This window comes from Coptis chinensis, chromosome 7 (genome assembly GCF_015680905.1).
Source record: "Coptis chinensis isolate HL-2020 chromosome 7, ASM1568090v1, whole genome shotgun sequence".
Lineage (NCBI taxonomy): Eukaryota > Viridiplantae > Streptophyta > Magnoliopsida > Ranunculales > Ranunculaceae > Coptis > Coptis chinensis.
The window spans coordinates 1517217-1540847 of record NC_141462.1 but is presented as its reverse complement, the minus strand read 5'-3'; the positions used below and the strand labels follow the sequence as shown (position 1 = coordinate 1540847).

At 37.3% G+C, this 23631-nt stretch overlaps 2 protein-coding genes and 1 pseudogene across 3 annotated transcripts; 1 reads left to right on the top strand and 2 right to left on the bottom strand.

Annotated features, from left to right (window-relative positions):
• The first annotated feature begins 2602 nt into the window (after positions 1–2602).
• Positions 2603–3403, top strand: LOC147485088 (dirigent protein 22 pseudogene; annotated as a pseudogene). Its single transcript, XR_015201123.1, has one exon. The product of XR_015201123.1 is annotated as a dirigent protein 22 pseudogene (transcript).
• A 694-nt stretch (positions 3404–4097) lies between these two features.
• LOC147485087 (6,7-dimethyl-8-ribityllumazine synthase) lies at positions 4098–7291 on the bottom strand. Its single transcript, XM_086570838.1, has 4 exons — positions 6918–7291; positions 6770–6835; positions 4608–4783; positions 4098–4456 (listed from the first exon to the last, which is right to left on the bottom strand). The coding sequence occupies exons 1-4, from the start codon at positions 7207–7209 to the stop codon at positions 4262–4264; spliced, it is 729 nt and encodes a 242-aa protein (XP_086426964.1). The 5' UTR covers positions 7210–7291; the 3' UTR covers positions 4098–4261.
• Positions 7292–7509: 218 nt separating this feature from the next.
• Positions 7510–23367, bottom strand: LOC147485086 (E3 ubiquitin-protein ligase BRE1-like 2). The gene is given in 22 exon segments (XM_086570839.1): positions 7510–7909; positions 8151–8313; positions 9437–9639; positions 9700–9837; positions 13223–13309; positions 13407–13479; positions 14790–14839; positions 14841–14888; positions 14891–14987; positions 16143–16219; positions 17083–17154; positions 20076–20236; positions 20305–20401; positions 20403–20492; positions 20571–20690; positions 20793–20876; positions 21001–21189; positions 21959–22131; positions 22302–22526; positions 22602–22689; positions 22909–23070; positions 23135–23367. Coding segments are annotated over 22 exon segments (2655 nt in total). The 5' UTR covers positions 23261–23367; the 3' UTR covers positions 7510–7777.
• Between the last annotated feature and the right edge of the window lie 264 nt (positions 23368–23631).

Below are 23631 nucleotides of genomic sequence, written 5' to 3'. Positions count from 1 at the left end.
TTTGAGTGGGCAATCAGTTCAGTGTTGATAAGGATAGTGGACAGGACAGAGAGGCCGGTGTACTTTCAGAGCAAGACGATGTTAGACGCAGAGACGAGATACAGTAGAATTGAAAAGTTTGCCTTGGTTTTGATCTTTTCGACGCTAAAGTTGAAACCCTATTTTGATGCTCATTCGGTGGTAGTGGTGACCAACTTGCCACTCAAGCAGGCGCTAAAGGCAGATAAATCAGGGAGAATGTTGAAATGGGCTGTGCTGCTTAGTTCATACGACATTGAGTACCAGACCAAGACCACAAAGAAGGCCCAGGCAATGGCAGAATTTCTGGCCTAGTTTCCGGCCGAGGACCCTACCTGGGGGGAGGAGATGGTCATGGAACAGGAACCAGAACAAAACCACGACCCTCTGGACCCTTGGGACATGCGGAATAGATGGAGAGTCTTCGCAGATGGGTCCGCTACAGATACGGGGAATGGAATTGGGGTGGTGCTGGTAACCCCCGAGAATACTCGCCTAGAGTTATGAATGAAGTTGGGCTTCGCTGCTTCGAATAATGAGTCTGAATATGAGGTGGTGATAACAGGTTTGGACTTAGTCAGGGATCTGAGTGTGCGAGAGTTGATAGTATATTCTTATTTGAACTTGGTAGTATGTCAGGTCAATGGAGAATTCACGGCTCGATGTCCTAGGATGGTGAAGTATCTGGAGGTATTGCGGGGAAAAGCAAGCACCTTTGAGAAAATCAGTTTTGCTCATCTGGGCCGGAGTACTCCCTGGGACTGAAGATCTCTCCTTGTCAAAAAATAGTTAGAATCTAACTTTTAAATTTTCCAACTCCGAACAGTTGGTCCTCGAGACCTTGACCTGGAATATAAAGTATGGTGCTGCTGGTTGCAGTTTTGAGGCCTGTCGATGATGAATTTCATGGAAAAGACTCTGATAATTATTATGTAGAACATCAATACAAAATCTATGATTCGTCAACAATCACGACCCAAGTGACCCATGACCCAATAAATCCCAACAACCCACTAGAATGTTAAGCACTTTAAAGCAGCTTTTTGACCATACAATTGATTTTTCTATATGGGCAGTCGGGCAGACACTAAATTTTCTAACTTAATAACTTATAACCAAACCAACTCCCTTACAAGTTGAGTCCGGTTCTTCTATAACCGGGTACAATGATAAATCTCTCTAACCGTGTTATTTAACCGTTGGATCATCTCGAAATACAGAGCTCGACCTCGAATTTCATGTGTTTTATAACCGGGTACAGAGATGAATCTCTGTAATCGTGTTATTTAACCGTTGGATCATCTTGACATACACATATTTACTTCGAAATACAGAGCTCGACCTCGAATTTAGTGTGTTGTGTATTTTGACACAGTTTTAACAGTAAAATAACATGGTTATAGAGATTAATCTCTGTACCCGGTTATAGAGGAACCGGACTCTCACAAGTTTGTCATGGTTTAAACTTAAGTGGAGCAATTTACCTTAAATCACTGCAGTTAATAGATTAACACGGAGTTAAGTGATGCCGTAGGTAGAAGCTTAGGTAGCGAATGGTAATCCTGAATGTTAAGTTACACACTGAACGGAAGCCAGCTACATCATGATAATAAGGTTCTGGTTGCTAAATACTTCTAACTAATTATTCATAGCATGCTACCATCAGCATATGTAATCTATTTCGGGCAGTTGCCTTTATTTTAGATAGAAAGAATGATTGAAAAAGAAAAAATAATCGAGAAGAGTGGTTCCTTTGTCCCCTGTCTACCGAGTAATGCTAGACCGACCACACTTATTTGACCTACTATTTGTACTTAGGCTAAGTCCAATGGTGCATTTACCCTCTATCTCCATTCCACTAAAAAATATTATTTGTGGATGGGGAGTCAATTTTGATATCTAATGGTTTGGACTATTTTATGCCATTTCAAGTTGTGCCGTTTGGGTTGGTGGGAACACAAAATAATTTTGGTCATAATTAGTTTCTCACTTGGTGGGAACACAAAACAATTGACTCCATTCCATGCCACTTAAAGTGGTGTCGTTTGGGTTTTACAAACCACGTCATTTCAAGTGGGGTGGAATACACTCTCTATTCCTCAATAACACTCTATATATAGAGTTATATTGAGAGAGGAGGGAAAACCCACCGCCACTCCCTCTGCTCTTGAGGGAATAGAGAGCCATTGCACCCAACTTTATTGATATATCAAAAGTAATAATTATTGATTTACATAGATATACGTATTTATTAGATATACGTATTTATATGTATTGCAATGCAAATTATCCAAACAGTGAGTTGCAAAAGTATGCTTGTAGCACTACTCGTTACTCCTGCCTACCACCTTGGACCTTGGAGTCGTTTTTTTTTCTTTTTTAGTCGCAAAGTATTCCTTAGTTTTTAGTTCCATGCGTGATTTCCAAGCCCGATTTTTCCACATGCGTGCTTGGTAAAGACTAAAGAGTCACATTCACATCTATATTGCACATTATAAAAGAAAGGCACATGGTTGGATCCAACCCAATGTGACACTGGCTATCAGCACCATTCACTCCAAGGCCAGACCAAAATCTTTATCTCCTAACATCCATCTCCATGGCCAAAACTCTTTTTGAAATCAGCTTTTCCTTCACAATTTTCTCCATCTTCATCTCCCAGTGTCTCATCCTCGCCATCTACGGAAAACAAGACGTGTTCGGCCAACGTCTAAGCCCAACAAAACATGGGCTAAAGAAAGAGAAGCTAACTCATTTTAAAGTCTACTGGCATGATGTTTTAGGAGGTCCTAAACCAACTGCTGTTATCGTTGTAAATCCACCTAACAGCACCTTAAATGGTGGATTTGGATCTGTAACAATGACTGATAACGCGCTAACCATGCGTCCAGAATTGAATTCCAAGCTAGTTGGGCGTTCGCAAGGATTTTACGCTCTTGCTTCTCAAACTGAAGTGGGCTTACTGATGGCAATGAACTTTGCAATTATGGAAGGGAAGTATAATGGTAGTACAATAAGCATATTGGGAAGGAATACAGTCTTTTCCAAAGTGAGGGAGATGCCTATTATTGGAGGCAGTGGGCTTTTCCGATTTGCTAGGGGATATGTTCAGGCCAGGACTCATTCTCTCGATATCAACTCCGGTGATGCCTGTGTTGAGTATAATGTCTATGTCATGCACTACTAATTACTGATTCTGGTGTTCTTTTTTCTCTTGGCTTCTTTTGGTTTTTCTATTCAATTTCCTTCTTCGAGAGCTAGTGACACTATTATTGATGTACTACGACATATTACCTACCACGATACCGTCATAGTGATGTTTTCGTTTCTGTTTTTTTTCTTATATTTGTCTTTGGGTAAAATCATTTTCCTTTGTCACAAGAAATTGTATCAATTTAGCGAAAACACTTGCAAGGGCAGTGATTTGAAGCGGCCAATCCACGTCCAGGTTGACAAAGCTCTTGTTTATGTCACGGAACATAGACGAGTAGATTAAAGGGCTTCGTCAATCTCTATATGTGGCTTGGCTGACTCAACGTATTTCACAGCAAGTCTTTCTAAGGGTACCGAGGAGCTACTCTCAGGAGACGCATTGAGATACCTAAGAAGCACATGAAACATTGTCTTTAGAGAAAATAATAATTTCTCATAACAGGTAGTTTCTCAACATTCTCATGCCAAAATTTTGAGAGCTCACCCCTCATGTGCATACCATAAGATTGCTCTTCTGGAATATCCAACAATGAGAAAAGGACTTCATTAGGAGTCTACTGTCAAATCAAGACTCCGATGATTAAACTTGACCAGCTAAGGTTTAGTAAGAAAATAATAAGGTTTAGTGCAAAATAATTCAACCTGGAGAACATGATTTGTCGTTCAAATAGAATACTGCCTTCAAGTCCACATTAGTTCAATATCTCATCCAAACAAAAAAAATATCACCCAAATGAACAAATATACAGACTAAAATGGAAATAAAGGCAGGCACTTACGATCCCTACACATACCATCCCTGTGACAAATGGTAAGTGTGAAAACCACAAAAAAATGATGAAAATTACTAACAAATACTAATAAGGTAAAACAAAATGAAAGGTCTTTAAGGTGTTAGAATGTGTACGAGTTACAACTCGGTAGTGATAGTTTTGAACTAGTAGAGTAAGCTTCTATCCATGAAAGTATATACACTTGAGAATAGATACATGAAATGAGTGCAGGGAGAATGAGAGAGACAAAAACTGATCTATATCGAGGCACCAGATCTCAGAACTTTCTCAAGCTTCTCAGCCTTGGCATAATCCTTTTCCGTGAGAGGTCCAGCAGGAAAGGCTGTAATCTCCACCACCAGGTGTGGAGTTGGCAGCTCATCAAACAGAGCTCTCACATTGTTACAGCAAACACTTTCTCCATGAGCACTTTCTCTTCTAATCTGGCAACCCTATATACAATATCAAAACCTTTAAGTTAACCAGTGCAAGTAGATAAATTGTAGCTCTCAATACTGACAAGAGTTGCAACAATGGAAAGGCAGACTAGAAATTCATTTGAACTTGAACTGGAATAAGAAAACATGATATCAATTTAATTACCTTGTGAGATGCGGCGTCTATGAACTGATCGTCATCAGAGAGCAACGATGCGATACCTTTAAGAAGGCGTTGGCCTGCAGACTTGGAAGGTACTCTATAACTCCTCTTAAGTGTGCCCTTGGTTGTAGGATGCCAATTTCTAACCAGTTTCCTTCTGTCGGTTGCTTCCTTCTCCTCTGTTCGAACACATGATAAGACAGATGAGTTCTAAACTGTGTTCCCTACAGAAGCTTTGCATGATAAACTCTTTCTAGAAGATAAATTAAAATGCCCGTTATCTTAAAACATGTTATAGAAGAGCTGCATCGTCAAAATCTATAAAACAAAGTGGTTTGAGTCATTTGTATCCAACCAAGAACGTTTTCTACTGGAGTTAAATCTAAAATCCACTCTCATTTCTCACTTTCCCTCCTTAAGGGGAACAACATAAGATGGACATGAATGTTTTATATCAGAGCTAATCTAAAATTCACTCTCATTTCTCACTTTCGCCCCTTGTGGGAACAACAGATGATGGAAGTTTCAAACAGCTTTTTATGAATAAAACAACTGAACATCCTCATCTTAGATTTCACTCCATACATGTGCTTGAGGTTGATCATGTTACAAGAATATGAGAATATCCTTAACCTTCAAGATGATGTATTCAGCACCACCATTTTAGCTTCACATATAAGCATCTTCCACAACTAGCATGTACAGAATCCACGTCTGGGGTGGGAAATTGGGAATGCTTGGTCGCAAGGGATTTAATTTTCTCAACCTTGACAATCAACACCTAAGAACTATTAACCGATTCTATAATCTATCTGATGCACATGCAAGGTTTCCATAAGATTCAAATTCTCTGCGACTCCTATTCCACTACAATTTGATTCAAATGTATTGAACTCGTACACCGCTACAATGCTGCAGATGCTAGGAAAGGGTCCACCTCAAGCAAAAAATCTGAGACAAGCCTCTACGAAAATGGAAACCAATAACTGCAAGGAGCCATTTGTTTCCCATTGTTGAGACAGATGGATACAGTTTCATAGCACAACAACCTTGCAATATAAATCTTCTGTGTATGACCTTTGATTATATTAACTAAAGGGCAACTTTGTTTTATTAACTAAAGGGCAAATTTGTTTTATTACATACATGGTCAACATCATCTTGTCAAACTGATGGTCTGGGATGTGGTCCAGGTTTCCTCACCTCACCTTAATATAACACATGCATCAACATCGAACGATGATCAAACTAAATCATTGCTTTTATGACTTCATATTACCTACACTCTAGAAATTCGATCTGAAAAATTATTTTTTGTCCAATTTGAGATACTATTGAATCAACTTACGTAAAACTGCAAACCTCCTCCTCAGAGTTGGCACATGGTGACAATCTGGACATCCACACATATTGCTAATATAGGAGTATCTTGATCTGTCTAGCAGCTTTGAAAATAATGTTTCCATGATAAATATTCCTTGTGAAGTAAACTCGTAAGTGTGTACTTGGTATGAGAAACAAACAATAACTACACCTAAGATAAAGTCAAAAATCTATTTTAGAGGATAGAAAGGACTTCCAAGATAAGTAGATAACCTAAGCTTCAGCTTGATGTAAGACACATACTATCCACTTCTGACACTTCTTCATGGAGCAAAGATATAGGTTGTTGCTCCGGTAAAGGTACTAGTTATAGCATCAAAGAAATAAAAGTAGATAAACAAATAATATCATGCAAGCAGGCACAGGAATTTCAATTATGGGCATTGCAGTAACAATTGTAACTTGCTTATCAGAACATATTCATTTTTATAATTACAAATTAGATGGCACAGATTCTGTTCATGTTTGTACATGCACACAAACATAGAATCCAATTCCTCCATCACCGGGTTAAGGGATCAACCCCCTACAACCGTGTTCACCCATGTATCGAGATATATACATTGGTTTTTATTCGCAAAACAGATAACCAAAAACTTTTGTTAAGAATGTGAATAAGGGTGCATATAAACTACACCTTGTTCTACTTAGTCAAGTCTTGAAGAGATCTGCAATAAATCCAACTTCATTTTTTCCCTCCTTAACTAATGATCTAAATAAATAGATGAAAAATTCAAAAAAAAACTAAAACTATCGATAACAGGGGAGAAAACTCAAAAAACCTGATCTTCCTTGCAAGCCCTCAAGCCATTTAGAAAACCCCAAATCAGCAATGCTTCCTTGTGAATCTTGAAAAAAAAAATCCAAATACCCATTAACATATTCCTAAAATCCAAGCATAACCAAAATGAAGAGAATAAACCAGACCACCTGAAAAGATTGGGCTAGCTGGAGATCCAACTAAACCAGCTTTCAGAAGAGCATAATAAATGCAAAGCCTACTAGCCCAAACGACAGGATTTTCAATCAGAGAAGCATTGATGAAAGTTTGTGTAGCCTTTCCATTTCTAGTAGTAGTAGTAGTAATAGGGAATGATCTTCTGAGTGCTCCTTCAGAGCCAGGGAAAAGTGATTTGGGTAATAAAACAAGGCTGGGATCTCTTCTATACTTCATTTCTTGAAAAGGTGATGAAAATGAGCTTTGACACAGTGAGAGTGACATCTTCTCCTCCCTTCCTCGGTCGGAATGGAGAAACAAGAGAGACTACTACTCCTTATATATAATAGGATCACTCATCTGCAGTGGGACCCGCAAATAATATCCGGATAAGAGAATACCATTGTCGTGGCCGTGGGTCGCGGACTTCTTTTCTGGTCATACGTTATGTGGTTTTAATGGGAAACAAGGAAAATTATTACCTTACAACAATAACAGGCTTTGCTTTTGTTTCATTATAGTACAAGTGTTCTTTTTACGAATATGATTAATTTTGATTTCAATCGATTGAAGTACTAGTAGAAGTAGAAGGAACTGGAAGCATTATAAAACAGACTCCCTAACGAAATTATAAATGTTACAAAATTACAAGCCTCCCTAACGAAATGGGACAAGTTTACAACCAACGCTAACGCCCTGTTTGACTATTCGGAAAATCCTCCTACTTCCTTACTAAATGATTCAAGGCCAGGGGGTGAAAAAAAAACACTCCCAAAAATGGATGTGTAGATCATACAAGAAAACAGACCAGCGCCCAGATGAAAACAAACCAGACTACGTGACTACAACTACACTAGATATTCACAAAACGAACGTCATTCTGGCCAAATGCAGTTCCACACCCAGGGCACTTCCTATGGCGGATTTCCAAGTTCCTCTGAATGCATGGATTGCAGAAAAGGTGGAAGCACTTGGTAATTACAACCTGGGAAAACAATGAAATCATAATTCCATCAATGGCCTTCAGCATGAAAAACCAAAAAATATCATGAAAGTGTGAATCCTACTTGATAAACACATCAGATGAAATTAAAGACTATTAGAGTAAGATGCATGCAGAGCTTGGGATCTGTCAGCGTTCACTCAAGGCATATTTCCATATTTAAACAGATTGCACTGGAGCACGAGTGTTTAGCTAATTACCGTGACAGGTGAACAAATCATACCTCTTTTGGGCGGTCAAAACATACACCACATTTAAGTATTGATTTGCACTCCTTCACCTCATCTTGAAGTCTCTGAATTGCAGCCTCTCCGCTTTCTGAAGTCATCTCCAATATAGCATTATTAACTCCAGCAAGTTCGTCCTCGAGCCCCTTCCTCTCATCTCTGCTTGGAGTAACTAACCTTAGACATTTGTGCGTGGAAAGCATAAAATATTTCAAGCCAATTGGTTGTTGCTAGAGTGCTAGACACAAACATAAAACATCACGGTTATCTCCACAAAGTAGAACTTTCGGGGCCTTGATGCATAGGTAGTGAACTTTTCGACCAAATGATGCTAAATTGTAATATACAAATTAAGACATCACAGGTAACTCCACATAAATGAACATCCGGAGCCTTGACGCAAAGATAGCGAATTTTTCAATAAAATGATGCTAAATTACAATTTAAAAAAGGGAGATAAAATGCATTGTTTCCTAACATCTAAAATTTCTGAACAAGTTACTGATAGTATAAACTGTAGTGACCCACACAGCCACATGACGTCATAAAAGTGGAATATGTCAACTAGATAAGTTTCAAAACACGTAGAATTCACAAAGGAGACTTCGCTTACATAGAATACCAAAGAGGCCACTGTCAAAATCTTCACCTATTTACTTGAATTTATTTTTTGAAACAAAAGGTAAATCTAAACTCCCCATTCAGATTCAATGTAGGTATTTTGAACTTCAAACTCAAAGAGAAGAAAAAAAAAAAAACAAACAATTTTATGTACTTCCAGATCGAGACAAAAGCAATGGAGTTTCAGAATTTATCGGCCTGGACATCTGGCTTTTTCAATTTTAGAAACTCGTAAAGCTTTTTCTATATCAAAACAATGTTAATAAGGTGGGAAAATGAACAATTTGCAAAGCTTATTGACAATGATAATAACGGCTTGCTGATTGGTCTAGAGTAGAAAGACAGTTCGGGTGCTATGGAGATGGTCATAAGGTGAACCACACCATATTTGGTCTATTGTCTCAACTCTCAATGCAATGTGGACTAACACATCCTTGACAATGTCCTGTTATCAAAATCATGGACAAATTTTTCTTAAGGGATAAATGATGCATTTTCCAAGAGGTGAAAAAACATGCTGCTTATTGATGCAATATACTTCTCCAATCGAAAATGTATAAACTTCTCTCTATACCTTAAGAAAAAGATTAAAAGAATAGCTTGATACATTAAAGAATCATCAGGAGAATGTAAAGTCAAGTATAAAACACAGAGAACACACCTCTCACTCTCCAACTCCATCTCATACTCGGCAACCTTTTTTTGGGTTTGCTCAAATTCTTTCTCTGAGGAAGCGACAGCACCCCTAAGCCACTTCAGCTCTTTCTCAGCATCTGTTAATTCCCACTTTGCACTCTCTATGATCAAGGAGATGTGTCTGTTCTCTGATGAAGCTTTGCTGGCCTCGATAAGATCGCATTTCAACTGTAAAACTCAAATTAGTACAAGTAAATGAAGAAGCATGTCAAAGATAAAGAGCCCTACCTGATCATCACTGCAGCTTATCTTCAATTTGAAGGACTCCTGCGCTGCCTTTGCTTGCAGGAGTTGCTTTGCGATCATCTGCTTCTCAAAAAGAAGAAAGCTCTGCCCCTGCTTTGTTTTCACACTCTCAGAAACAAGCTGCAAAAGAAGAAAATTAGGAAGCTTGTCTCACTCACTCTCCCAGACACCCAAAATACAGTATACATTCTTTTAATGAAACCCACTTCAAGAAAGCCTGTTTCAACCTTCATGTGTCTAGGTCTATTCCCCTCTAAATTCTAAATCAACCAACTCAACTCGGGGATCATACACCAATATACCATAAAAAACAGAAGGACTGACTACTCAAATATCATCCATTTCTGGCCGAGGACCTACCAATAACTCAAACTACACTATAGAAAAAAGTGGAATTGTTCATTAGAACACCTACATAACAATTGGGTTCCTAAAAGAGAACGAATTTGTGGACAGGCATAGAAATCCTGTCCATGGGACAAAATCAGCTGATTAGTCCACTTCAACAATTCAAGTCAATAGAGTAACAACTCAGAGCACCACATATTTTTCCTCTTTCTTTATTTTCAACAAATGAAATAAAAAAGGAAAACAATTAAAACAAAGGAGAATGGAAATGGAAAATATAAGTTGATCATCTCTTCCATTGCTCTCTGATAGTTAGTTCAAAACTATGAAGCCAAATCTTTTTTCTGGTGCCAATTTGAAGCTTCAAACACACCCATCTCTAAATTGATAAGATAATATGAAAAATCATCTTAATTCCCTGATTTTTTATTTTTTTTTAATCGGTAAAGTGTAATATTATTAATATAACTAAAGATAGCTACAATAGGATGAGATATCCCACATTACATACACAAAAAAAAAAAAAGTATGTGGCTTGTCCCACAGTCTGATCATCTCATCATTATGGACTCCCATCTAAACACAAACGCCATAAGGTATGTTTCGTGTGCCATAAAGTATGTTTCGTGTCTCAATATGCACCTTCGACCAAAAACATAAAAGTGCTTTAATGGTCAGCACAACTTTCTCTATAGGCAATGTTGCTCCCTCAAAATGTCTCTAATTCCTCTCCAACCAAATGCCCCACATAATAGCAAAGGGAGCATGTTCCACAGTCGTTGTCCCTTCTCTGGGTGGACTCTCAAGTCCCATGAGGCTAATAACATCGTCACCAAAACCGGACAAACCCAAGAAACCACCGAGAATAAAATGACACCAAATCCGCCATGAAAAAGGACAAAACAAAATAATATGATTCACAAACTTCCCACCACTTAAACACAACAGACAAAAGTTGACAAGGACTTCTTTGACACGTCTTTTTCTGAGATTGTCAATAGTCAAGATTTTACCAAGAGATACACACCAAACAAAAAAAGCAACCTTTGATGGAATTTTAGAACCCTAGATAACATGGCTAGGAAAGTTAAGAAGGGCATAAAATTTATAACGGGGAATTAGTGAATGAAGCTTAAAGTAAAAAGATCTAGAATAAAATCTCCCTTTCTTGTCGATAGACCAAAGCCTCTTATCTTTGTCCGGTCTCACAGAAGGAATAAAGTCTAACATCATCGTGAGAGTAGCCACACTCATTATATCCCTGTCAAAGAGAGCAATATGAATACCCAGGTCCCATGCAATAAAACCATTGTGTTCCCTCATGAACGATTGAACTGGCATGTTCTTTAGGTTAGAAACAACATATAATCTACGGAAAACATGATACAAAGGCCTCTCGTCTAGCCAAATATCCTCCCAAAAGCAGATGTTATCACCTTTGCCTAAAACAAATCTAATATGTTTGTGAAACACCTCTCCTACTCTCTGAACGCCTTTCCAAATACCACAACCGTAAGGTATGACAACTTGACCACTCTTCCACCCTAGACTACAATGAAAAGAAATCAAGACCCATTTATAGATAATTCATGCATTATGCAATACTTCAAGAAGCTAACTTAGTTAACTATACCCAAGATAGAAAATCACTATGGAGAATTGAATTTTAAAGAACCAATTGATGATTGGGTTGCTATCAAGTTGGATAAACCATGATTTTGGGTGTTTGGGTATTTTGGCGTATAGTGATGTTCATTCTCTGAGTTCCATCCTAAAAGTTGTGAATTTGCAGAAAGGGAAGGAAATGAGCTCTCATTGAAATCTCAATGATAAATTCTGATATTGTGCGTTATGCACGATTTTAATCACACAAAGTGACGCAATAACGACATTGGAACCGAAATTTGTTGTCGGAGCAGATTCAAATAACAGAAATCTAGATTAAGGATCAGAGAGCACTGGAGGAGATGACTAGTTTCTGATTTTCATTTTTGTTCTTTATTTGTTGAAAAGGAACAAAAAAAAGGTTGAAGTGGACCAATCAGTTGTTGTTGTCCCGTGAACAAGATTTCTATGTCTGTCCACAAATTCGTTCTCGTCCTAAAAACCCAACATACGCCGTCCAACATCTCATCACTAACAGACAACCCGAACGCGCAAGTTCAGACGGCAAAGATGAGTTAAAACAAGTTTTAAGCTAGGTTACATGGACACGCCATATTTTGAAAAAAATCTGTGTCGGATACGTATCCACGTGTCCGTGTCCGTGTCCGTATCCGTGTTGGACACACACGGACACATATTGTATTTAATTTACCTCGAATTTCTGATTTACCATCTAATTTAATAAATTTATAATTATTAAAAATTAATTAATTATTCCTAGTGTCCCCTTGTCGATCTTCAACTGCAAAGATGAGTGTCAATGTAACCTAGGTTTTAAGTAGATCTTTCAAAAACCAACAATGACAAATTCTCACAACATTTTATCCAGAAAACAAATTATCAGCAGCAAGCCCAAGACGCTAGGAGTATATCTTTAGCAACACAAGTCCAGAAACAAACCCATTTTAATCTTAACCTTCCAATTTCAACATTCAACGTCGAGGTTTATTGTTTATTTCAAAATGTAAACTATGAAGTAAATACACAAATTTTCAGCAATTACAGTCACGAAATGAAAGTATCAGAATCAAATCCAAGCTATTATTTCAAACATGGAAGAACAGTATTAGAAATTTAGAATCAACAAAAAAATTCATCAAACTCGAACTAGCGTTCAATTTTCGACATTAATGATAAAGTTTCAAGAATGTTTTAGAATGTTTCTTCTCACAATAAGTATCGTGTTAGACCTTGATCACAACAAGATTGGCACTGGTATGCTGGGGTTTGGAGCCTAATCTGAGTTTAGTTCTAATGATGACAACCCTAGTCTTTATAGATAGTTGCATAAATATTGGTGGATCCCAGGCAGAGACCAGATTCATTTACAGATTATTGCAGATGAAAATAAGATGTTATATAAGTATTTAAGGAATGTGATTGGATGACACAAGATTTTTTGGGATCCCAACCCAGTAAATAAGATGCACCTAGTCAGTAAAAAAATTCAAACAGAGGCTCAAAGCAAATGAACCAGGCAACAGAGACGAACCTTGATATTGTAATCATCTCTATCAGCAACCTGATGCAGTAAATGCTGGTTCTGAGCTTGCATATCTTCATATGCTTGACCAATGGTCTGCAAAAGAAAAACAAATTTTCTATGTAAGTGTCCAGAATATAAAATTATGAATGTGGTGACCACAAATATCACAATTTATGAATCAACTTAGCACCTCGATTTCAGAAATATAAGCTTCCGCTTCACCATCTTTAACTTTTATGGCCTCTCTAAGCTCCAGAACATCTCTGTGAGGTGAATTGCAATGACCACTATGAGATGGAAATGTACTAGATCCCATGAGTATAAACTGCATCCGAAATTCTCAGGAGTACGTAATTATAGAAACTATAGTACATCCCTAAGTCTAGTTGTATTGTCATAGATGCCCATAACATGAAAAATTAATCCACAATGTCCACATGTGTACAAAGAATACATGTTATCAACAACAGTAATAACAATAGCGATAGCACTATGACAAGGAGAATTCGTAAGTTTTAAGAGTATCTCCAACAGTGAAATGTCCGATACAAGTGCGTCTTTCATTTTCAAATATCAATGCAACAGAGCCGACGGTGGTTAGACCAAGGCCTCCTGATGTGCTATTTCCCCGTATAAGCTATCAATATATTTCTATAGAAATTTAGCTGGTTTTAAACTCAGATACAGCAACTAAGCAAAAAAGATATGGCTGAATTTGTGTTTTCTGGCAACAGGCTTGCTACAACAGAAATAGTGGCATGCCTTTGAAGATGATCTAATAGTAATAATCAAAACAAAACCAGAGGCAACATCTTGATTTATATTAGACAAAAATACTAAAACATACAACATACTATCCAAAAATGCACATTGATACAACATACTACTTCTTGTACCAATTTATGCAATGTACTAAATGAATTTGTCCAATTGATACAACCAACACTATTCAGGTGAAATTAGAGTGCTAGAGTGAGGACGTGGCAGGTGAAAAAAAACCCTAAATTGAAATTGACAAGCAATTTAAGATCACTTCAACATCAATTGAAGTAAGTTTTCACTTTTTCATCATATTCAAATCTTATTTTACCTCTTCTTTACAATTGTGTGTTTCAATTTAGAGTTTTTTAAATTTAGGGTTTTTTCTTCACTTGACACGCCCTCACTCCGGCACTCTAATTTGGCCTGAATAGTGTTGGTTGTATCAATTGGCCAAATTCATTTAGTACATTGTGTAAATTGGTACAAAAAATAGTACGTTGTATCAAAGTGCATTTTTCAGATGGTACGTTGTACCTCCTAGTATTTTTGTCCAAACGGAAGTATTTCAGAAAGAAGGAAACATAATATAAAATGACTTCACCACAAGTACACAATTCCACTGTATTTCCCTATGATAAATTCATAATAAGCACATAATGACTTGATACTCAAATAAATAAATATTTTTCTTCCAAAAAAAAATAAAAAAATGAAGAAGAAGTCAGACAGACACAACACACATCCACAAAACAACTTACACATGCACCTAGGCCTTGCAACTTCTTGGATAAAAGGAAACATAGAAACTGACCTTTCACAAACATCCAATTCGGCTCTTAAATCAGCAATTTCAGATTCAGATTGCAGAAAGCCTTTGCTGGCAAGCAGCCTCAGCTTCATTAGCTGCCTTTTTACTCGTAACTCTAAACTATGCTCTTCTAAAGCATTTCTCAAAACTTCAGTTTGCACAAGAGCTCTACGTTCTGACTCCTTGATTTCCATCACGTCTCTGCATGCACACCATGGAAACTAATAATCTGTTGATGTGATATGAATAACTTTATACAGGAGAAACAAAGTGTAAACAACTATATCGTTTATGCAGATTTTTATTTTATTCCTTTCTTTTCTTCTTTAAGGCTGGGATTTGGCCATTTCAGGTTCAAACTATTTGACCCAACCAAAACTTTAATTTGTAGGGGATTACCTCTTACGCAGGCTGTGCAACAACTGTTTAACTGCTTGCAATGATATATCTGAAAATTTCAGTAAAGGAACTCAATTACAACTACCGGATACTAACTTACAGTTCTGAATAATCTAAATAGTAGTGTTTGTATCTCTTACTTTTTGCCTATTTGTCTTATACAAAAATGGCATACACTATACCATTAGAAGTCAGAATGCAAAAGTTTCCCAACACTCTTAGTTTCATACTATGTGGTACATTATGAGAGCGGAAATATGCAGCATTTAATTTGGGTGAGACATAAAGCACGGATCATATTTTGGAGAATACTGCACTCAAAACAAGTAGCCACATCTTCATCTCCATAATCTTACTAGTGCAAGTACATGGACTTCTTAGGTTAAATCATTGTCCAGATTATTGAATTGGTTAAACAATAAATAAAAGGTAATACCATCAATTCTCAATTAATGTATTGATCGTCAATTAATGCGTTTAATATACCAAGAAAATAGTATATTTATAATGCTTTTGCACTACATACCCCAACTTATAAGGATTGGCTGTAACTTCAAGACTTTCTACAAAAACAAAAATTATACTAATCCTTTGCTTGAACCCTTTTTTCCCTTGGTTTTATCTTCAAGGCTAAGAGCCAGTACCGAGACGTCAAATTTGAGTTTTTTATTAGGGAAAAAAAAGAGGAAAAATTGGACGTGAATGCATTATATCTTGCTGAGAATTTCTTGGATATTACTGCCAGTGACATCACGCGTCCAAGTGGCATTAGATTAAAGAAAGGTCATAGGAAACGTAAGATTTAGGTGATAAATGAAATCAATTTACCTGCTTTATACAGATTTGATTGTGTTACAAACACATACTCAGCTTCCTTCAGCCTTAAACCATTTAAACTAAATGTTTTTCACTGATTTTAAGATATTGAAGAGCACATGTAAGCATGCTCAAATGTACCTGTTGTCAAAATGCTCTTGTCCATGCATCTCCAAGAAGACCTGTAATTCTTGTGTTTCCTTCTGTGATGTTTCAACCTGCAAGACCATCCGTTAATAATGGCTCATTAGAAGCTCAATCCTACTATCATAATATAGCCGAAGGTCAAATTTTAGTTAAAGAGGTTAAAAAATAGACTTTGCAAACTCCTGCATAGTCTTGAGATTCATGGTCCCCCTTAAACTTTGGGAGCATCCAACTGGTGATGATTGGAGAGGCCCAACTGCCCCAGGAACTATATACTGCAATGCAAGGCTTTAATTGTCCCATGTGGGAATATACTAACATCTCAACACGCCCCCTCATGTGTGGCATTACTTGAGCCTAATACGTGGACCACATATTTGGGTGACGTGGAGTAAACGGGCCCTTTGGGCCAAACACAATACAACATGCTCTGATACCATCTTAAACTTTAGGGGCAGCCAACTCAATACCATTTGGTGATGAGTGGAGAGGCCCCAGGAACTATATACTGTAATGCAAGGTTTAAATTGTCCCGTGTGGGACTAAACTAACATCTCAACAGTCCCATATCGAGAGTTTCAAGTCTTGCACAACAATATATTAGTTCTTGGGGACGCTCCACTCATTGCCAATTGGTTCATATTGGATGTTCCAAAGTTTAAGTTGGTATACGAGCATGCTATTTCAGTATTTGGCCCAAAGCGCCTGTGTGTGCTCCACATCACCCACTAAAATCAAAGTCCACGCAGGGCTCAAGCCACGCCACGGTGTGGGCATGTTAAGATTAAGAATCGCATATTGGGAGTTTCTAGCCTTGCGTAATATTTTCCTAGATTGCTCCACTCATTGCCAGTTTGTTTTAAGTTGGACTCCAAAGTTTAAGACCAAGACATCAGAAGTATATGAAGAAAAGTACATAGATCAGTAAACATACCAGTGCCTTAAGGGATTTGATCAGTGTCATCTGTTCAGCACATCTATCAGCCAAACTCTTGCACTCATTCGTCTACAGCCCAATTGTAAAAGTCAGACGAGAGAGAGACATGCCACTTATTGCTAAACCTCCGTATAGGGTATTGTCTATAGTTTGTCAATAGATTGAATGTATAACATGCTTCAGATAACTTCTGAAGAGAAGCGCTAGACTCCCTCTCAACTCTCCTTTTTCAAAATTATGAAAACAAATATATATAAAGGTCAAGAAGGACTATTCCAATATGAAAAGCCAATAGGATACGACTCCCGGTGTGTGGTACAGGACAGACTCCACAGTTTTTTATATTATTAGGAGCATGCTATTTGAAAGCTCTAAAGGAGGCATGCTATCTTGCAAGCTCTAATGGAGGCATGCTATCTGCAAGCTCTAAGGCATGCTACAACCCAATTTTCGGGGACTTGACACCCTGTATATGACTCAGAAATTATCTTCCCTTACTCTATAATATTCTTAGGAGTTAAGACTGCTTATCAGTTTTTATCTATGCCTGGGGCATTCAAGATTCAAGACTTGGGAGGTCAAATTCACAAAGTTCAACAATTTCCTCTCAAGATTTTCTTTATAATTCTCCAGATTCTCTATCAATCAACTCTTGCACCCCTTCTATGGGCCTCTATCCTTAAATTTGAGGGAGTACCACAAGAAACACCTATTGAAAGCAGCCTCTATATGGTGGTTCAAATTTGCAAATTTCACAATTACTGGAAACACGGCTTCAGAATTAGAGGCCCTTTCAATGGATGGAGTGTGGATGTAAAAGAAAGGTATTTTTTTGTTTATTGACAAAAAGATAATTTTATCACATATTATGACTATACCAAACCACATATCACAAAAGTTGGTTCACCCAAGTTGATGCTCTCCTCATCACCCTTTGGAACACAAACGCGCACCTTGATGGGCAATCAGTCTGGCCATGCACTAGGTTCCTCAGAATGTCATTTCATCATTTACGTCAGCATCCAGTTTTAAAATGTGTAACGTTTTTTGCCACACGGTATTTCTAACATAAAAGTTGGGTTGGTCAGTTGACTGTTGGTGGAGGTCACCAAATAAGTGGTTTCTTTCAAAGAGGGTTTGTTGCTCCTCCTATCCATAGTTGTCAACTCCTGAATCGTATCGGGAATCGATTTCCATTTTTATGGAATCGTAGATCGTATCGACTCGTGAATCGTAAGATTCCAATTACGTTTTAGTTTTATTAATATATATTATATTTTGTATATAAGTAGAACTGAAACAACTTAATACGTCAATATTTAGAGTTTGGACGATTTAAAAACTCTTACAAATAAATTGGGCCTAAATTTAATACACAGGCCTGCTTTTAATGGAATAATGGGCCATTTTAAAATAAGACATGGGTTAGGGCATTCATAAAACGAGTATTAAAAGCAACTGGGCTTTAAAGTCTGGTCCATATTACTGCCCAATTGATGTCTCACTAAAAGTCTAAAACCCTATCTGTTGGAAAGAGAGCGAGAGAATCAAGCCGCCGCCCAGAAAAGCAAAAATGAAGATAGAGGGAAAGAGAAGAGAAGCCAGAAATTCCAGCAAAAAAAATAATAAGAGAAGCAAGAACAGAGTTGAAGAGATCGATTGAAGAATAGAGACATAAATCAGAGATCGATCCTCCACTACTTCTTCTTCTTCTTTCTTTCTTCGATCATATATATTTGGGCAGATTTTACTGCACACTTTGAATCGTGGACTCGTGATTCTATTACGATTCCATACGATCCAACGAGTCAAATCACGATTTTTTAGCGATTTTTCGTATATCCGAGTCAGTCATGCGATTTGCCTATATGTCCCTTTGACTCGACTCGAGTCGTACGATTCTAATCGCAAATCGTACGATTTTAACAACTATGCTCCTATCACATTTTAAAGCTTTTCCATGTATTTACATACTTTTATAAATAGATATGTCCCACAATAAAATAAAAGAATGTGTGGATGAGTGGAGTCGAACCCACAACCAACATGTGAGCGTCACAGAGTCTTGCCATTAGGGCATCTCCAACGGGGGTGTAAATGTAAAGTTTATACCCTCCCCCCCCCCAATCTAAAAAATACCCTCCCACTGGGAGATACTGAAGGTAAACCAAGAGGAGAATTCTAGACTTGGGTCTCCCTTGAAGTGACACGCGGGTTTAAACTAAATCCGAACGTCTCTTGGAGTGACGTCATTCCAAGTGACTTCCGTGTTTTAAATTTCCAAATTTGTAAAATTTCCCCATTGGTGTCTTCATACTGGACATTAGTGTATAGTGGGAGTTGTAAAATCTTAATGATGCACATGTGGAGGTGTAACTCTACACACACACACACATTGGAGATGCCCTTAAGCAAAAACAACTTGAGGCAAATTAGATACGTAGATAGCGTTGATATTCATTCAGTATAAGAGGTCTCTCCTTCATATCTTATAATATAAAGCCTAAAAGTCCATTAAAATTATGACTTGGCCCTTTATATAGATCTGCAGAGGGGATTCCCTAAGCTATGCTTCAAAAAAATTGTTCTTCAACAATAAGCATATGCTTGGATGATCAATTTTATAAATATCATATCAGTCAGCTTCTGATCCCAAATTTATTTTACCAGTGTAACAACTAAGACTCCCAAAAGTATGTTTCCACCTCCTAAGGGGCTGAAACTCAGCCACTAAATGCAAAATTATCCACCAAATCGTTCTTTGCCTATAAATGTACATCAATGAGGGTTCAATTAATGAAATGGGATGGCCCTTTAATTCTGATATCGTTTGACACGGTGTCAAATAAGCATTCTTCAGATAGGAAATAAAGTGCATAAAGAAACACGCACACACCATAAGAAAATAGTATAAGGGATACCCATGAGGATTGCAGTACATAAAAGAATAATGACGAAGCGAGCAATACAAGTTAGGTATGAGCAAAAACCTTTCTACTTAGTTGAGCTTTCAGTGAATGAGCTTCTTCACGCAAAGAAAGAGCTTCACAAGCTGTTCCCTTCCACCGATTCAGTTGGGCTTCCATCATATCCATTTCTTTAGAAAATGCAGAAATCATTACACGGAACTCCGTCTTGATGTCCTTGCGACCTGACACAATGGGCACCTTCATACATCTGAAGCTATGTACACTGCAGAAAGTATACACCATCACTCACCTGAATCCTGCTCGACTTCTTCCACTTTCATTTCGAGATCATTTCTTTCAACTATGCACCGCTGCAGTTGACACTCTAGTTCTTCTATCTTGGTTTCAAGAGTCCTTAATATCATTCCTAGCAGCATCTGCTGACTCTGCTTTTACACTTAGATCCTTTTCCCTTCGCATGACATGAGTCCTGTCAGCCTGCATAGCGTTTATTAAGATAACCACAAACCAAAGATACGATTACAGCATGGAAATAGATGTAAGAAACATTATTACCTGCAGTGAATCAGTTAATCCTTTGTATCGTTCCATTTCAGCATTCCAATGTTGAAGCTGGTCACTTAGTAAAGTGTAAGGCCTTGAAGAAACTACATACTTTTCATCCATCAGTTCGTTCTGTAAGAATGTGGGAAATTAGTGTTACAGATTTCGGAAGAAGAATACATATATGGCAAAAGAAGTAAGATAAGGATCAATATAGATAACATGGAAACTGACCTGACATTCTTGAAACTTTTTGGATATGCTAAGAGTATGTTCTTGTGCTTCCTGAAGCTCTGAGAGACGGGTACTAGCAAGCGTCTGCAGGAAAAGAAAACTAAAAACGTAACCTGAGGTATAAACCAAGAACTACCTTTAGAGAACAGAAATTTACAAGCAGTTCTCTGTATGCCCCCAGGACAAGCTACCTAATTTGTTAAAATACCTTAGACTCTTCTAGAGATATTTTCAATTCCCGAATTCCCATATTCCTATCTGAAGACTTTTCTGGTGATGTGCTTCCATTTACTGTGTTCAGTGCTGGAAGATGCAGTCCATGTAACACATTCATTTGCATTTTCAGATTAACTATTTTTCTTCTACTTTCCTCCAGCTCTGCCATGCTTTCCTCAAGCTCGCTTTCAGCACAAAAAAACAATCCACACTCAACAGAAAGTCATAATTTATTGGAACTGCTAATCTAGTGAGATCAACCTAACCATATATATGAAAGATTGAAAGGATAAAACCTTTCTTTTCCTGATACACAATAAAAGAAAAAGCAATACCATAAAGTTTCCAACTTCCCCCTATAACTCGTGATATTTATATTAAACCAGGAAGAAGAAGAAGCCCTAGCACCTATTACCCTAAGTTGTATGTGTTGTCCGACTCCTACAAGAAGAAAGTGGAGTAAAGCCCATATATATTTACAATAATAATATAAGTAAATATATATTAGTGAATAATAATAATAATAATAACTTTTAAAAAACATAAAAAACCAAAAATCATTAACCATACTGATTTGAAAAATAAAAAATTTTAAAAATAAAATAAATCCTGTTACCACGCATGCAACCACATGACTTTTCCAAATCTAAGATCCATGCCGTGTGTTTTATGTGCTGCACTTTGCGTTAATAGACAGAAATTGGATTCTAATGTGTAATCTTTCATCTTTGTGATTGCTAGTCAATTACTTCCTAACTTAATATTTCTATGTGATAGGCAACTACACTATAACTGATAACAATTCCCGCTCTTTAGGCATAAACCTTGATTTGCCCCCCCCTCAAGTGCACATTGACTCTTTTAACAAACCTATATATAGTTAGCCAATGTAATTGCATGCATCATGCAATTTAAAAGAATTGTCAAATGAAATAAGAATATGTTTTCACGATACCTGCAATACGTTTTATCTCTACTTGATCTGTAGAGTGGCTGTGAATCAAAGTTTGTATCTCATCTTCGTAATCTTTATGCTTCTGCTGAAGAATATCAATCACCTTTCGGAGGTTGGTAGCTTCTTTCCCCATCGATTCGTCAATATTATGTAATTGGATGATAGCATCTGAGAAGCCAAAACGATATCTTAAATTACACTTAAGTCAAAAACTCTAGTAGTAGTAGTAGTAGTACACCAAGCAACTAGGAGAACATGCTATCGTAAAAGGATTAGAAACTAAAAGTAGTGGTAATATAATTTGACCCTCGAGCCAAAAAAAAAAAAAACGTCCTTACCTTCTTCAGATAGCTTTCCATGTAATGCTGAGGCTAAGCTCTTGGCCCTAGCTCTTCGTGAATCAAGAGTATCCACCAAGGATTTCATTAAATCCAGAGTTGATGAATGACGTGCAGAAAGAGCCTCTTCAACATATTTTCCAACATCTCCGTTGCTTTCAAATGGCCCTGAATCTAGAATTCTACAAAGAAATATCTCCTCTGGGGGGCAAGACATAGTAGAACCTAGAAAACAAGTGTTGCAAATAAATCAATCTTTGTCAAACAATCTTCCACATAAATTGTAATATTCTAATATACCTCTAGAGCGGTCAGAAGAATCCATAGCTTGTAAGCGGTCTTCATTTCCACCCGCTTGTATCCCAAGAAGAACTAAGTCATCAACCAACTACAACAACAACAACAATACAAAATAAAAAAATCAATTCTCCATTTAGCAACTAAGTCATCAACCAACTACAACAACAACAACAACAATACAAAATAAAAAAATCAATTCTCCATTGAGCAACTAAGTCATCAACCAACTACAACAACAACAACAATACAAAATAAAAAAAATCAATTCTCCATTTAGAAACAAGAATACAATAAAAACAAAAAATACCTGATTCCATAGTTTATTCACAGCAATTAAAGAATCGTCATAAGAAGACTGTTTACTCCTCAAATCTCTTAATCTGTCTTCTAAATCATGCAACTCATGTTTCTGAGCATCTAACTGCTGTACTAGCTTTTGATTCTGGTATTGCAATACCGCCGCATCAACCTGCAAAACTATATAAATCATTTCGAACACTAATTAAACCCTATTAATTAGTGAAAACACTTACATGACGTTCATCGGGAGAAGTGGGTGAACTTCGAGCCATTATATTTGTTGTTGAAGACACAGATGATGTTAAATGATGATGAGGCCTTTTGGAATCTGGCTCTTCACTACCATCTTCCTTTTCCATTACTTATTTTTCCACCATCAAAAAAAATAAAAACCCTAATTGAAATTGAAAGAGAAGAAAAAAGTGTCGGAAGAAAAAAACAGACCTGTTCTGTTGTTGTTGGAATTATTTAAGTATAGAGTGTTGGTAATCTGTTATATATAGAGGGGGGGGTTGGGGATTGGGTAGGCACGTGTTGCGTTTGAGTTAAGCAACACGTACTACTTTACGCGGTTGATGGGAATCGAGATTTGGCTTTATTTTATAACGAACGGTGATTATTATATGTTGGTTAGTTGGTGGATATGGAATCTGTATAGCGGGTTGCGTGGGAATAGGGGTGGGCAATGGGCCGGGTTGGGCTAACCCGGCCCTAAACATTTAAAAGCCCT

Coding starts and splice junctions, on each gene's coding strand:
- LOC147485087 (XM_086570838.1), bottom strand. CDS start 7,209: ATGTCACTCTCACTGTGTCAAAGCTCATTTTCATCACCTTTTCAAGAA. Junction 6,836..6,917: donor AGCTAGCCCAATCTTTTCAG/GTGGTCTGGTTT, acceptor TTTTTTTTCAAG/ATTCACAAGGAAGCATTGCT. Junction 4,457..4,607: donor TAGACGCCGCATCTCACAAG/GTAATTAAATTG, acceptor TATTGTATATAG/GGTTGCCAGATTAGAAGAGA.